This window comes from Giraffa tippelskirchi, chromosome 2, assembly GCF_054371585.1.
Source record: "Giraffa tippelskirchi isolate mGirTip1 chromosome 2, T2T-mGirTip1v1.2.pri, whole genome shotgun sequence".
NCBI classification, from domain to species: Eukaryota; Metazoa; Chordata; class Mammalia; order Artiodactyla; family Giraffidae; genus Giraffa; species Giraffa tippelskirchi.
Genome location: NC_137276.1, coordinates 53,949,968 through 53,965,295, shown reverse-complemented (window position 1 = coordinate 53,965,295; position 15,328 = coordinate 53,949,968). Strand labels below are relative to the sequence as shown.

Sequence of the window (15,328 nt, the reverse complement as noted above, 5' to 3'; positions counted from 1 at the left end):
TTTCTCAGACCTTGACAGCCTGTGGGAACAGAGGCTTCTTGGGAGTAGTAAGTACCCTGTTCCACTGGTGCGTCCAAGGACGAGCTGGGTAGATTCGGATATCTGGGGGTGACCGCAGAGGTGTCTCCCATGGGCTCATGAACTCTCCCAGTCCACCACCCTGAACACCCCGTGGACATCGTCTCAGATCACTGCCGTCTGAGCCTTATGGGCATTACCACCAATGGCAAAGGCACGAGATGTCTTGGCCTGAGGGCAGAGAGTGCCCCTCACCTCTAGTTATCTCACTCTGAGGAGGGTTCCAGAGCAGGACCTCCAGAGCTTTTAGAGAAGGATCGGTCAATTTTTACTTATTGGCCCTACCCTCAACCTCATCCCACCATCGACACTGCCTTTCCCTCATCCATTCTTCACATTTGACTCCAAGGCTTTGCTCTCTGGCCAGGCATGCCCTACTTGGCTCTGATGGCTTTTCCAGAAGGTTCCTCAGCCCCCTTGCCCATGGGCCTAGACAGACCTCTGCCAGTGAGGTGTGACCAAGAGAGATACCTGGGACCCCAGTACACACACAAAATGCACCTGTTTTGACAACATTGGCTTCCAGGAACTATTGGTTCCCATTCCTTCCTCTCTTCCAATTCAGCCAATATGATTTTCTCAGTGCTTTCCACCTGTAACTCCTCCTCCCCAAACCAAAAAGCCAACCCTGCCCATTACCACGTCTCTGGCTTTTCCTTCTGTTGGGGATGCCTTTCCTTCTCTCTTTTGCCTACCCAAACTCTACCCTTGATTCCTGGCCCTGTTCTGCTTTCTCTTCTCCCCTGAAGTCTTTTGTGATCTTGTAGGCATGAAAAAAAAAATATGATCTGTGTTTCTGGTTACAGTAATGCAAGATAGAAATCAGGAAGGGCAGGGAGGACTCTGTGGTAACAGGGTTATCAAGGAAGGCTTCCAGAAAGATGTAGAGGGTCAGCTCAGCCCTGAGTGTTGTTAGGCTTGGATACAAGTGAGGATCAACAAGAGGAAGGACATGGGGAATGAACTGCTTGACAGGGAGCTGTAGGGATAGGAGATTGGGCTTCTGTTCCTGCTCCATCCATGAATCGGTATATGACTTCAGGCCAATTCTTGACTGCATTGAGCCTCAGTTACCTCGCATGAAACTAAAAGGATGATGGTATCTAATTCTTGGAGATGTAAGAATCATCGTAAGATCATTTAGCACAGTACCAGGCCCTTGGCGAGCACTCAATAAACCTTAGCTATATTGCTAGTGTCATAGGGAAGAACAAACCTGACTCCATGTTTGTAATAGATCTGTTTCTTTTACTTTAACCTTTGTTATTCTTGTGCTTTGGCTTTGAGTTAAGAATGTTGCCTATAGGGGGATCCCTGGTACTTAGTAGTTAGGATTCCAGGCTTTCACTGCTATAGTCTCAGTTCAAACCCTGATGAGGGAGCTGAGCCATGCAGTGCAGAAAAAAAATAAAAGAATGTTGCTTATAGCCTGAAATACACAGGATAGCCCAGTTCTCAAGGCTCTGACCTTTAAGAGTTAACACATTTCAGTTTGTATAGAGATGAAAAGTTGTATAAAGACAGTAACATTTGCAACCACACCCCCTCTTCACCTTGCCTTTAAAAATTCTTTGCTGATTCAGAGCAGAAAAAGAAATAAAAGGAATACAGATAGGAAAAGAAGAAGTAAAACTCTCACTGTTTGCAGATGACATGATCCTCTACATAGAAAACCCTAAAGATTCTACCAGAAAATTATTAGAGCTAATCAATGAATATAGTAAAGCTGCAGGATATAAAATTAACACACAGAAATCCCTTGCATTCCTATACTCCAATAATGAAAAAACAGAGAAATTAAGGAAACAATACCATTCACCATTGCAACAAAAATAATAAAATACTTAGGAATATATCTACCTAAAGAAACAAAAGACTTATATATAGAAAACTATAAAACACTGATGAAAGAAATCAAAGAGGACACAAACAGATGGAGAAATATACCGTGTTCATGGATTGGAAGAATTAATATAGTGAAAATGAGTATACTACCCAAAGCAATTTATAGATTCAATGCAATCCCTATCAAGCTACCAATGGTATTTTTCACAGAACTAGAACAAATCATTTCACAATTTGTATGGAAATATAAGAAACCTCGAATAGCCAAAGCAATCTTGAGAAAGAAGAATGAAACTGGAGGAATCAACCTGCTTGACTTCAGGCTCTACTACAAAGCCACAGTCATCAAGACAGTATGGTACTGGCACAAAGATAGAAATATAGATCAATGGAACAAAATAGAAAGCCCAGAGATAAACCCACGCACCTATGGACCCCTTGTCTTTGACAAAGGAGGCAAGAATATACAATGGAGAAAAGACAATCTCTTTAACAAGTGGTGCTGGGAAAACTGGTCAACCACTTGTAAAAGAATGAAACTAGAACACTTCCTAACACCATACACAAAAATAAACTCAAAATGGATTAAAGATCTAAACGTAAGACCAGAAACTATAAAACTCCTAGAGGAAAACATAGGCAAAACACTCTCCGACATAAATCACAGCAGGATCCTCCATGACCAACCTCCCAGAATATTGGAAATAAAAGCAAAAATAAACAAATGGGACCTAATTAAAATTAAAAGCTTTTGCACAACAAAGGAAACTATAAGCAAGGTGAAAAGACAGTCTTCAGAATGGGAGAAAATAATAGCAAACGAAGCAACAGGCAAACAATTAATCTCAAAAATATACAAGCAACTCCTGCAGCTGAATTCCAGAAAAATAAACGACCCAATCAAAAAATGGGTCAAAGAACTAAACAGACATTTCTCCAAAGAAGACATACAGATGGCTAACAAACACATGAAAAGACGCTCAACATCACTCATTATTAGAGAAATGCAAATCAAAACCACAATGAGGTACCATTTCACGCCAGTCAGAATGGCTGCTATCCAAAAGTCTACAAGCAATAAATGTTGGAGAGGGTGTGGAGAAAAGGGAACCCTCTTACACTGTTGGTGTGAATGCAAACTAGTATAGCCACTATGGAGAATAGTGTGGAGATTCCTTAAAAAACTGGGAATAGAACTGCCATATGACCCAGCAATCCCACTGCTGGGCATACACACCGAGGAAACCAGAATTGAAAGAGACGCGTGTACCCCAATGTTCATCGCAGCACTGTTTACAATAGCCAGGACATGGAAGCAACCTAGATGTCCATCAGCAGACGAATGGATAAGGAAGCTGTGGTACATAAACACAATGGAATATTACTCAGCCATTAAAAAAAATACATTTGAATCGGTTCTATTGAGATGGATGAAACTGGAGCCCATAATACAGAGAGAAGTAAGCCAGAAAGAAAAACACCAATACAGTATACTAATGCATATATATGGAATTTGAAAGATGGTAACGATAACCCTATATGCGAGACAGAATAAGAGACACAGATGCATAGAACAGTCTTATGGACTCTGAGGGAGAAGGTGAGGGTGGGACGTTCTGGGAGAATAGCATTGAAACATGTATATTATCGTTATGTGAAACAGAACACCATTCCATGTTCGATGCATGAGACAAATGCTCAGGGCTGGGGCAATGGGATGACCCAGAGGGATGGGATGGAGAGGGAGGTGGGAGGGGGATCCAGGAAGGGGAACACATGTAAACCCATGGCTGATTCATGTCAATGTATGGCAAAAACTACTACAATATTGTAAAGTAATTAGCCCCCAACTAAAATAAATAAATTTATTTAAAAAAAAATAATAAAGGAGAAAAAAAAAGAATCTCAAAAAAAAAAATGCTTTGCTGAAACTCTTTGGGGAGTTTGGGGTGTTTGGGGCAAGAGTCACACGTTCTTCTTGCATGACCCTGCAATAAACCTTTCTCTACTCCAAACTCTGACGTTTCAATTTATGAATTGGGTGAACCCAATACTGGATTCAGTAATATTAATAGCAGCACTCTGGGCCTTGGTTTCTTTATATGAAAATGAGTTAAGTTGTTCTGGAGTAGTGTTTCTTTCTTTCTTTCTTTTTTGGCTGTGCTGTACAGCTTGTAGGATCTTAGTTTTTCAACCAGGGATTGAACCTGGGCCTTGGCAGTGAAAGCGCAGAATCCTAACCTCTGGACCACCAGGGACTTACTCCCTAGAGTTAGTGTTTCTTAATGTAAATGTCACTATAAGCCAGTGTGTAACTTGTACCAGGACCTCATTTATAGAAGGCAAAGTTCTTAGTGGGTCATGGGCCACTTACAGCAGCAGCTCCTCTGTCTCAAGCCAGTGCCTTGGGAGATGTTTATGCTTGCATAGGTTAAGTGCTCTATGGGACACAGGAAATGAAGCCCCAAAGGCTATATCCATGATGTATTCTTCTGACCAGGACTGACACAGGCCAGGGTGGGTGGAGAGGAGTGGGGAGTGGGGTGGGAGATGCTTACTTTGCAAAAGAGACAACTGAGATGACCTCAGTGAGTCCACCCCAGGGACATAGGCAGTTAATGGTTAATTCAGAACCAGAAGCAGTCTCTAGTGCCAGTTGGAGCTCTTTCCATGACAGCAAATGACTTCCAACCATCATTCTTTCCCCATGGCTTGTGAGCATACACGTGAGCTCAGGTGGACACACACACACGTGTACATACATGCACACAGGTGCTCAGCTTGTCAGCACCTGCAAACATGGAAGGGCCTGGCTCCTGACCCATTCTCAGGCTTGGCTGCAGCTCAGATCCCCCCTTCTGCTCCCCATCCTGGCCCTGTTATGCAACTCTTTTCTAATTCAGCTTTTGGCTATGCACCATTTGGATTCTGGGTCCTTAATCTGATGGAGCTGAAATGAATGAGGCCGGACTCCGTGCTGGCATCACAAAGGCTACACTGTCTAACTGATGAATGGGTTCCTTCTGTCTGGGCCAAGAAGATGATTTGGAGGGCCAGGGGGCAGCAAAAAAGGAACCCAACGTCTAGCATAATACCCTGCATATGCCAGCACGTGGAATGGCCCTTTATAACAGAGGAGCCTGGGTTGGGGGAGCCAGAGAAGAGCTGGATCAGCTGGGAGAAAGGCAGAGAGGATGGCAGAGTCCGGGACCCTGCCCGCTGGCTTCGGGGAGCTGGAGGTGCTGGCCGTGGGGACGGTGATGCTGCTGGAAGGTGAGCCAGGCAGGAGCTGGGGTGGAGCGGAACTCAGCAGGCCCCCAGAATGCAGGTCACACCTGCAAAGCTGGCAAGGAGAAGTCCCCAAACCATACTCCTCTGTGTTTAAATGCATAGGGTCTTCTGATGGCTGCACCTGCGGACTGCAGCCTGTAGCCTGGGAGCCAAGAGAGAGAAGCCAGGCATGGGACAGGGAGGGAGGGATTTTGAGAAGGGGATGTCTGCCCAGGGCATGACCAAGAACCAGGCCTTTCCATGTTCCTGCTCCCAAGAGAAAGTTGAATCCACTCCCTGGAAATCCTGCTAAGAATCTCGTATAAGATCAGGCCCCCAGTAGGCTGTGAAGACAGTCAGCTCTGCCACCTGCTGTCTGAGTCACTGAAACCAAGACACCTGAGTTCTCTGACCCTCAGCACCCTGACATTCCAAATGGGTGGTGGTGAAGGTTAGATGTGATCAAGGTATAGAGTGCCCGCCTAGACAAACCCAAGTATTCAAGTTCATTCACTCCCTTCCAGCCCCACATTACTTTCACCATCTTCTTGCCCTCAGCCCTAAGCACTTCCGCTTTAAGGGCGACCTGGGTCCAAGAGATGCGAGCTTCAACCCAAAATCCCTAAGATGCTCACTGAGGCCAGGGCTGGACCGATAGCCCCTAGAGTTGGGCGAGCCCAAGTCTAGGTCAGTGGGGGATGTAGCCTTTGTTCAAAGCAGATTCAGAGACAAAATCAACACATCTGAGAGTTGACAGTAGAGAGGGAGCAGCAGCTACCAGGCTGGCCCTGAAGCCCTGGACCCCATCATCCGGTTCGTCTCCTCTGGGAACCCTGCAATCTAGCATCACTCTAGGTCCACAAACGTGCCTTGAAAGTTTACAGCTTTATGGTTTTGCACGTGCTCGTCCCTCTTTCTAGAATGCTCTTCCACACCTCTCCTCGTCCTCATCCTCCCTGTGAATGCTCTTCCTCGTCCTCCCTGTGAATGCTCACAGTTTGAAGGCAGGATCCACCCCCATTTCTCACTTCACATAGGAGAAGCTGAGGTTCAGGGAGCCTAGAGGAGCAGCAAATGCGTGACAAAGCTGACATTCAAGGTTGGGTCTGTCTGCCACTGGACACCACCCACTTGAAGCTCACCTCACTGCCTGGGGTCCTGGGAAGCTCCCAGTTCTATGTTGCCTCCTCCTCTCTGAGGTTCTCCCTAACATTGTTCCAGAGTCCTTGGAAAGGGCATTTTGGAATTTGAAAAAACTGAGTTCAAGTCCCAGCCCTACCCCCTTACTAGCTGTGCACTTAGGCCAACATCTCTGAGCCTTGGCGTCTCCGTGGCAAGTCAGGAGGACAGTGTGCAGGTGAAGACTGACTGGGAGGATCCATGTCAAGTGCTCAGCCGGGCACGTGATAGGTGCTTAGTGGCTGTCCATAACGGTGATTGTGCTGGCAGAAACTGTGCTGCACTGGACTGATTTTCTTCCGCGTCCATCTTTCTATCAGACTGTGCATTGGTAGAGGGCAGGGTGTACATTTCATGGCTTTCAGTATCTGAGGGCCAGCCCACCTCACAGGCGCTTGATGAGCTGCAAGGAGATGGGTGCTGAGTGTGAGGGGGGTGGGGGGATGGGGTACCCCATCCATTCCGTGGGCCCTCATTCTGACCCCAGGAGGGCCTCACAGCCCCAGTGCCAGCTCTCCCCTTCTTTTCAGCTCTTTCTGGCCTCAGCCTAAACATCCTGACCATCCTCTCTTTCTGCAAGACCCCGGAGCTGCGGACCCCCAGCCACCTGCTGGTGTTGAGCTTGGCACTGGCCGACAGTGGGATCAGCCTCAATGCCCTCGTTGCAGCCACGTCCAGCCTCCTCCGGTACCTGCCCCACCCTAGTCCCTGGGCTCTGGGGCCTGACCGCAGGGCACTGGGCAGCATGCCATAGACATGCTTCCTACCTGTAGAAAGCTATAGGGGAGAGGGTGGGCAGACCAAACTAGGGTAAATCCGAATTCCAGACTGTGCCTGCAGAACCACAGCTGGTTTCTGGAACACAGGAGTTCCTTGGACTTGACCATCAGAGCTGGATGATTGTGGCGACTAAGAGCCTGGGCCCTGCAATCAGGCTGCCTAGGTTGTAATCCTGACTTCATATTTCTGTCTCTCTGTAAACTGCATAATATTACCTAACTCACATGGTTGTTGGAGGTGTTATTTGTAACTAATTTAAAACAATGCTTGGCACCTAGGAAGCCTTAAATAAGTATTTGTGAAAGCAAATAGGATTTTGACAAGTGTCTAAGACCTTACGTGACCGGGGTCTTCCAATGTGGTCTAAGAAGGTGTTTATAGGATTGTTTTCTTAAGCAGATGGATCATTCCTGTGGAAGCTAGAGCCACCCCTGTGTACAAAGGCTCAGGGCTGACTCTGTAGGGTCTGAATCAGTGAGGATTCCTTGCCCTGTTGTCCTCCTGCACCTTCCTAGGGTGGAGGATGGGCAACTGAAGCTTCCGCCCTGCTTGACTTGTGGGGCCAGAAGTTGGGAGGCCTGGGGTCTACCCTCTGACTTTGCCTTCGTGTGCTGTGTAACACTGGCTCAGTACCTCTTCCTCTCTGAGCCTCAGGCACTAGCTCTCCTCCCATCTTGTTGCTCCATTTTCTGTGATATAGGCAGCTGGTCACCAGGGAGACTCTTTGGTCCAACCGAGGTGCCCCTTCACCCCAGTGGCTCGATCTCTAAGGCCTCAGTTTCCTCATAGCAAAACAGATACTAAAGCCCTTTTCTAAGGAGCTGAAGGCACCCTCCAAGCTGCTGACAAGCAGGTGAGGGAGGAGGATGGGGCAAGGGGGGAGGGGTCACTGGTGCCCCATGTCTCCCACAGGCGCTGGCCCTATGGCTCAGAAGGCTGCCAGGCTCACGGCTTCCAGGGCTTTGCCACGGCATTGGCCAGCATCTGCAGCAGCGCAGCCATCGCCTGGGGGCGCTATCACCACTACTGCACCCGTAGGTCTCTGGGTTCCACATATTGAGGGAGGTCAGAGCGAAGGTCTGCTCAGCATTTCCCAGTTCAGGGAGGTGTGGGTGGGTGTAAGTGTGCCTGAGTGTGGGGTATGGGCCCCTAAGAAAGGGAGGAGGGTGGGAGAGCGCAGGAGAGATGTTGAGGCACCTGCTGGGAAGGTTCCCTGTGCCTTCACTGCAGCCTCAGGCAAGTCAGGGGTCCTCCGTGAACCTTGGTCTCCTCCTCTGCAAGGATGAGTTTTGTAACCAACGTCACAGTTTTATTTGGAAAATCAAATGAGATTCTGGATACAGTAGATGCCCTTGAAGACAGGCACTGTTGGGAGACAGCAGAGAGGTGGTGTGTGTGAGAGAGACTGGGCACGTGGCTTTGCACCTCACACTTCCATGGAACCTCTGCCACGTGAAGGCTTCATGAAAATGAGTCTAGTTCAAGATTTCCCAAGGTGTATTGTCAAATTCCCTCTTCATAATTAGACATATAAGTGTACCACCTGCTTTGTGATTTACCTGAATGTTTTTCTTAAGTGATTCATTTTTTAAAATTTAAACAACTGCTTTAGTCTCATTATAAAAAGTATCTGTGAAATCACAAAGTTAATGTCATAATTTTAATACACATAAAGGTAAGAAACACATTCACCCATAGACCATGTAGAATCTCACTCACCTTGGGAGAAACATAAACTTTCTCTGGGCTCTGTGGCTCAGTCACCCCTCACGCAAACCCCCAGCTTGCAGACTGGGAAACACAGGTTCAGAGAAGTCAAGTAGCTTGCCCTGAGTCACATGGCTACAGGAGCCAAGCTGGGATTGTGCACGGCCTAGATGCCTTAGAGGGTGCCTCCCCTTTGTCTCCTGGGCTCTGAGTCCTAATTCCCTGGCACAAGGTTACTCTAGGGTTCACAGCTAACATGGCCTTGAGCCATGAGCATCAGTCCTTTGGAATTGCAGATTTGCCCCGTGCACACACAGGCTTACTGCCCTCAACAATGTCACATGCTTCTCTCCAGGGCCAAAACACAACAGCCTTTGTTCTCCGCTAATGCTGACTCCTATCTGCCTCATCTGACCTTGGAGCTCCTCTTCCACTATTTCTATCCCAGCCCTGTCCCCAAACCTCCCGTGGACCATCACTCACGTGTGCACGCACACCTATCTCTTTGCCATCTCCCTCTTTCCCTCTGTTCTCTAAAGAAGATGGTACAGAGTGTCTCTAGGAGACTTCCACATCCATTGTCTCTTTTATTCTTCATAACAATCATCGGAGGCAAGGATTATCATTCCCAGTTTATGAAGGAGAAAACTGAGGCTCAGAGAAACTTAACTTGCCTGAGGCACTGCGCTGTTAAGCATCAGAGCCAGCATTTAAGGACATTCTGCATGACTGCCAAGTCCATTATTTTTTCACTCTGCCAAGCTACCGCCTCCCCTCCACCATCCTCCTCCTGTGTCCCACGCAGGCAGCCGACTGGATTGGAACACGGCCGTCTCCCTGGTGTTCTTCGTATGGCTATCTTCTGCCTTCTGGGCGGCACTGCCCCTCCTGGGCTGGGGCCACTATGACTATGAGCCACTTGGGACCTGCTGCACTCTGGACTATTCCAGGGGGGACAGGTGAGGTGTGGGCAGCAGCTTTGAGGCTTCTTTCCATGGGAATCTGGGCTTTGAGCCTGTGGGACAACAGTGTCAGCTGAAAATCCAAATGGGGATGTGCCAACATCTGCCAGACAGTCTCAACTCCTTAGCCATGATCTCTGTGTATAAGTTGACAGTGGGACTAAGGAAAGCCCATTCTGAAGATTGGCCAAGGGATGGGAATGTTATGCAAGTTGGGGTGCAGAGTTGGGCCCCAGAGGGGTCCTGTCCAGGGAGCTGCGTTGGTTATAACAATGCTGAGACCCTGTGTTGGTTTTAATAGTCACTGAGCCCCATGACCACTATGCCACCTTCAGCACAGTCAGATCCTAGCTCTGATTTATTGACTCCTACAGGGAGCTGTATCCTTCGTTCTATAGTGTCAAAGAATGTTAAGATCTTTGCATTGGGAGGGACCTCTTTGGCATTGAGAACAGTTCTCTGGATTCTCTGAGCATTTTCTGTGGGCCAGACCCTGGGGAGACAGCAGTAAATGCATGATGGCACCCACCATCAGGAAGCACTCATCTAGTACTGCCAGGTCCACTGGGCTCTGGGGAGAACAGGGCTCCCTCTAGGGGCTGCCTTGGGGAGGGACCACATGGGCTCCAGCCCTGATCTTGCTTCTGCTAGAGGCACACTGCATTCACCTGCTTGACATGTTTATTCATGTTTACTCATTTATTTGGCCGTGTTGTGTTTTAGTTGCAACAGGATCTTTCATTGTAGCACACAGGCTTAGTTGCCCCGTGGCACGTGGGATCTTAGTGCCTGGACCAGGAATTGAACCCACATCCCCTCCATTGCAAGGTGGTTTCTTAACCAGTGGACTGCCAGGGAAGTTCCTGTTCATGTTTATTCATAATGCACCTGCCTTGATGACAGGCTTCTCAGGTCAAACCCACTGGAGAACACAAGATCTGGTCTAATGCCTTCCAGGGAGTTCCCTGCAGGTATTTCCCCCGCTGGTGTCCAGTTCTTCTGGCAGCCCTCCCTCCCACCCCTCCTTAGTGGACAGCAGCCAGATGATGTGGTCTCTGCTGCACAGAATGGCAGTCTGCCTCCCTATGACTCCCACCTGCTCCTGGTCAGCCCTTGTGCCTCCCCATGACCACTACCTGGGACCCCTGGTTCTTCTCTGGTCCCTTCAATGATTTCTTTAGTGATACAGTGTCCAGTCTCATCCGCAGGGTCCTTCCAAACCCATGCCAGAAAACCCCTTGAATGATCTTTCCTCCTGGTCAGCTGACATCTCCATTTGGTAAACACATTTCCCAAACAAATTGTCCTGTTCTCCGTGTTTGGGGCACATACAGAGAGCAGGGCTGAGCCCCTGAACTGCCCAGCAGCAAATCGAAGCCGGACTGTCCTTTGTCCCAGCTCCCTTGCCTAAAAGTAGGTTCTAGGAGGACCTCATAGCTCCTGGTTCCCAAGAGAGTTCAGCTGGGACCTGGGAGCACCCATACTCTGAATACTTACCTGATGGGAGGAGTTCCCTGCATCTGACTGTCTAGCCCGAGTCTGATGGGCCTTCTTGGGCAACTGATCATCTCTGAGAGGCAATTCTTGACTTCTCCATCCCCTTTGCCTGCAGAAACTTCACCAGCTACCTCTTCACCATGGCCTTTTTCAACTTCCTCCTGCCCCTCTTCATCACAGTTGTATCCTATCGGCTCATGGAGCAGAAACTCGGGAAAACCAGCCGTCCCCCGGTAAGGATCAGCTCCTAGAGGAGGAGAAACACCAGGGAACATGAACGATGTGACTGCAATTAGGGGTTCTCTGTGATTTCAATGATCAGGAGAGAAATCTAGCTTTGTATGTAGAGCATGGGGTGTTAGGGCAGAAACACACCCTCCCTTCCCGTTGCTGGAGATCACCAAGTCCTGGGAGGAAGAATCCGAACTGCTCAGATTTACCCAGACCCCATAATACTGAGAAGCGGGGTGTCCTAGTGGACATCATCCTTGCTGTTACCCTTGCTTCTTTCCAAGAATATGAAGATTGACACAAAATTACATGCATTTTAAATGGCTTCAGGATGTTTCATTTAACCGCAGGCACAGACTGTTACCCACAAAGTAAAATCACACCTGCAAGCGCATTTGTCCAAGAGAAACGATTCAGAATAAGCCCTCCTGGCCATTGCTCAATTCTGCGTTAATATCCTCTTGCCAGGATTTTTTTTTTATCACCTGAACAGTCTCTAGTAGATGAGTCATTGCTCTAAAGATTCAAAAAACAAAAACAAGCTAAAAAGCTCAGGTATTAATGCGACTGTATGTGCATTATATCATTTCAATTTTGCACCCACGCTCTGAGGAAGGAAGGCTTTATTGTCCCTATGTCACAGATTAGAAAATTGAGACTGAAAGGGGTTATTAGCTAAGCAACTGGTCAAAAGCAGCACCATTAGTAGTAGCAGCATTGGATCAAACCCAGGTCTGGGGCTCTATCACTCAAGTGAGCAATCCTAGTGCATAAAAGAAGCACTCTCTTTGTTGAAACACTTCATCTGCCACATTTTTTCCCCTTGTGAATTGGAAAAACACTGTACCAGTTGATTATAGCTGTGGACCCAGGTTCTCCTGGTCACAGAAGGAGGGGGAGGGCTGTACAGGTGTTTTCCTGTTCATCACCGCTTCCACGGTTGCCTGCCTCCAGGCTGCGCCCGCCCCACCCCTGCCTGGGTGCTCCAAGTCGCCACATTTATCGGAGGTTCAGTGGGCCAGCAGACAAGGCTGCCACACGGATTTTCCCATTTTCCCCAGTTGACTTTACACCATCCGTTTCACTAGCATCAGCAGGGGTCGTCACGCACTGTCCCAGGGACCTCAGCTGCGAGCTTAAGTTACCTTCTTTGTTAAAGGGCGACATGGCTGGTTAGAAAATAGGCACTGATTTTTAGCGTTAGAATTTTAACCTCTGAGTGTATATGGGGAATCATTATTTCGCAAATTCCATCCAGAAATTAATACGGAAATCGTGCGCCCTCCTGTGGCCACTTGTGGTACCACGTCGCCTGCTGCCTGGTTGTTTTAGTATCTCACAGGGTGGAAAGCGGCTGCTTTGAACCCAGGACAGCTTGAGCCGCCAGTGAATGCAGCTGCTGATTGCGAGGTAGTTCTGGGACAGAGGTGTGAGGGCAGCTCAGCCTGGGGACCTTTATACACACAGTCACATTCATGGAGCCCCGGGTTTCTCAGAGCACAAACTGAGAAGGAAGTGAATCCTCTACTCCAGTCGCTACCTCCAGGCAAGTCAGGCATTATCAGGTCACTTTATGGACAAGGCCACTGAGGTCAAGAAAGCTTGAATGAGAGGCCTAGGGTCAAGCATCTTAAACAGAAGAGAGATTCAACTGGTCCCAGTTTCCTCCACAGGCTCAGCACCTTCCCACAGCCCTGCCAAGCTGGTCCTGGGACCTCACGGGGCTGCTGGCCACCTGAGCCAGTCAATACCACCCTTCTTTTTTAAAAAAAAAAATTAGAGAATAATTGCTTTATAATGTTCTGTGGTTTCTGCCACACAATAACGTGAATCAGCTATAAGTATACACATGTCCCTACCTCTTGAACTTCTCTCCCACGCCCTAACCCATCCCGGCCCTCTAAGTTGTCACAGAGCTCCGGGCTGAGCTCCCTGTGTTATACAGAAACTTCCCTCAGTCATCTGTTTTACATATGGCACTGTATATGTTTCAGTGCTATTTTCTTGATTCTTCCCACCATTTCTTTCCCCTGCTGTGACCACAAATCTGTTCTCTATGTCTGCATCTCTATTTCTACCCTGCAGATAAGTTCATCAGTACCATTTTTCTAGATTCCATATATATATGCATTAATATAGGATATTTGTTTTTCTTTTTCTGACTTACTTAACTCTGCATAACAGGCTTTAGGTTCATCTACTTCACTGGAACTGACTCAAATCTGCTCCTTTTTATAGCTGAGTAATATTCCATTGTATATACATACCACAACTTCTTTATCCATTCATCTGTCATTGAGCATCTAGGTTGCATCCATGTCCTGGCTATTGTAAATAGTACTTCAGCGAACACTGGGGTACATGTGTCTTTTAGAATTGTAGTTTCCTTGGGGTATATGCCCTGTAGTGGGATTGCTGGATCACACGGTAGTTTTATCCCTAGTTTTTAAAGAACTCTCCATCCTGTCCTCCATAGTGGCTGTATCAGTTTACGTTCCCACCATCTGTGATGCCACCCTCCTTTACCCATGTCTCCCCAGGTGAACACCGTCCTGCCAGCCAGGACGCTGCTGCTCGGCTGGGGCCCCTACGCTCTCCTGTATCTGTACGCCACCATTGCGGATGCAACCTCCATCTCTCCCAAGCTGCAGATGGTACAGACACCTCCAGTACTCCAGTACCCTCTCCCCATCTGTGTACCTCTGTTTCACCCCATCTCTCTCTCTGGCTTTACAGCCTCCATGATAGGCGCACTCTTTCTCTTTTCCCCTGAACGCTCATAACTCACTGGGTGTTTGCTTGTCTCCCTGGTCACATGGGGCCACTGCTTGACATTGCCCGGGTCTCACGTGAGATAACAGGGACAGCCAGCCAGATGGTGATGCACGCACTCTGGGACCAGGGGCTGAGAGTGGTGTCTGGGGAGGAGCAAGATTCCACACACCATCCGGCAACTAGTCCGAGAAGGCTTAGAGGCTGCAGAGTCAAGCCAAGGGCAGATGCTTGGCAGCTGAGGCGGGGTGGGGTGGGGGGATGTTGGGTTGGGGAGAGGGGATGGTGGTCACCCGTTGGGACCAGGGGGAGGGGCAGAGGCTCTGAAACTTCTTTCCTGGATTTCTCCATCACAACAGGTGCCTGCTCTCATTGCCAAGACAGTGCCCACAGTCAACGCCATGAACTATGCCCTGGGCAGTGAGATGGTGCACGGGGGAATCTGGCAGTGCCTCTCGCCGCAGAGGAGAGAGCACAGCCGAGAACAGTGAGCCTCTCTGGGGGGCTGCCCAGACCCAGGCCCACCCAGGCCTTCCTGGACTGAGCCCCTGCCTGGGGAGTCCTGTCCAGCAGCCTCAGGAGCCAAGCTCCAGACACTCACCCTTCATCCCCAATGACCCTTTGAGCCCGGCCCAAGGCCAGACACAGGGGATTCAGAGAAAAACCAGGCTGCATGGAAGGAGCCGGGACTTTGGAGCCACATGGACCTGTGTTGGCCATAGCTCTCCACATAGAGACTGAGAGACCTTGGAAAAGTCACACTCTCTGAACTCAGCTCCCTGGCCCCTTTACATAAGAATGTTAATATGGACTTTGGGTCTGTCGTGAGGCTTGTATGTGATAGCATATACTCATATGCACATAGAAGCTGCTGCTCATTAGTACAGAGCTGTTAGGATTCAGAGACTTACATAGAAAGGGGTGAAAGCCCCAGGTTTGTCTGTGGTAGCTCAACCCAGGCTGCCAGCGTTCAAACACCTCTTATTAAATTGTGATCTTCTACAGGT

General features: G+C 48.5%; 2 protein-coding genes across 6 annotated transcripts in view; one reads left to right on the top strand and one right to left on the bottom strand.

Annotated features, from left to right (window-relative positions):
* LRIT1 (leucine rich repeat, Ig-like and transmembrane domains 1) overlaps positions 1–8,998 on the bottom strand; it is a 22,656-nt gene extending 13,658 nt beyond the window's left edge. Inside the window, exon 1 of the mRNA XM_081563488.1 lies at positions 8,872–8,998. Within this exon, the coding sequence (XP_081419614.1) occupies positions 8,872–8,885 (14 nt within the window). The 5' untranslated portion in view covers positions 8,886–8,998. The remainder of the gene's footprint in view (positions 1–8,871) is intronic.
* The window catches only part of RGR (retinal G protein coupled receptor), a 26,085-nt gene extending 10,757 nt beyond the window's left edge, over positions 1–15,328 (top strand). Inside the window, exons 1-7 of one of the 5 annotated variants that reach the window (XM_081563507.1) lie at positions 5,118–5,196; positions 6,903–7,059; positions 8,065–8,186; positions 9,665–9,818; positions 11,434–11,551; positions 14,090–14,203; positions 14,681–15,328. In XM_081563507.1, coding sequence (XP_081419633.1) covers positions 5,118–5,196; positions 6,903–7,059; positions 8,065–8,186; positions 9,665–9,818; positions 11,434–11,551; positions 14,090–14,203; positions 14,681–14,812 — 876 coding nt within the window. In that variant the 3' untranslated portion in view covers positions 14,813–15,328. Of the gene's footprint in view, positions 1–5,117; positions 5,197–6,902; positions 7,060–8,028; positions 8,187–9,664; positions 9,819–11,433; positions 11,552–14,089; positions 14,204–14,680 lie in introns of those variants that run through there. The other 4 variants (XM_081563506.1, XM_081563504.1, XM_081563508.1 and 1 more) reach the window with 4 other exon arrangements.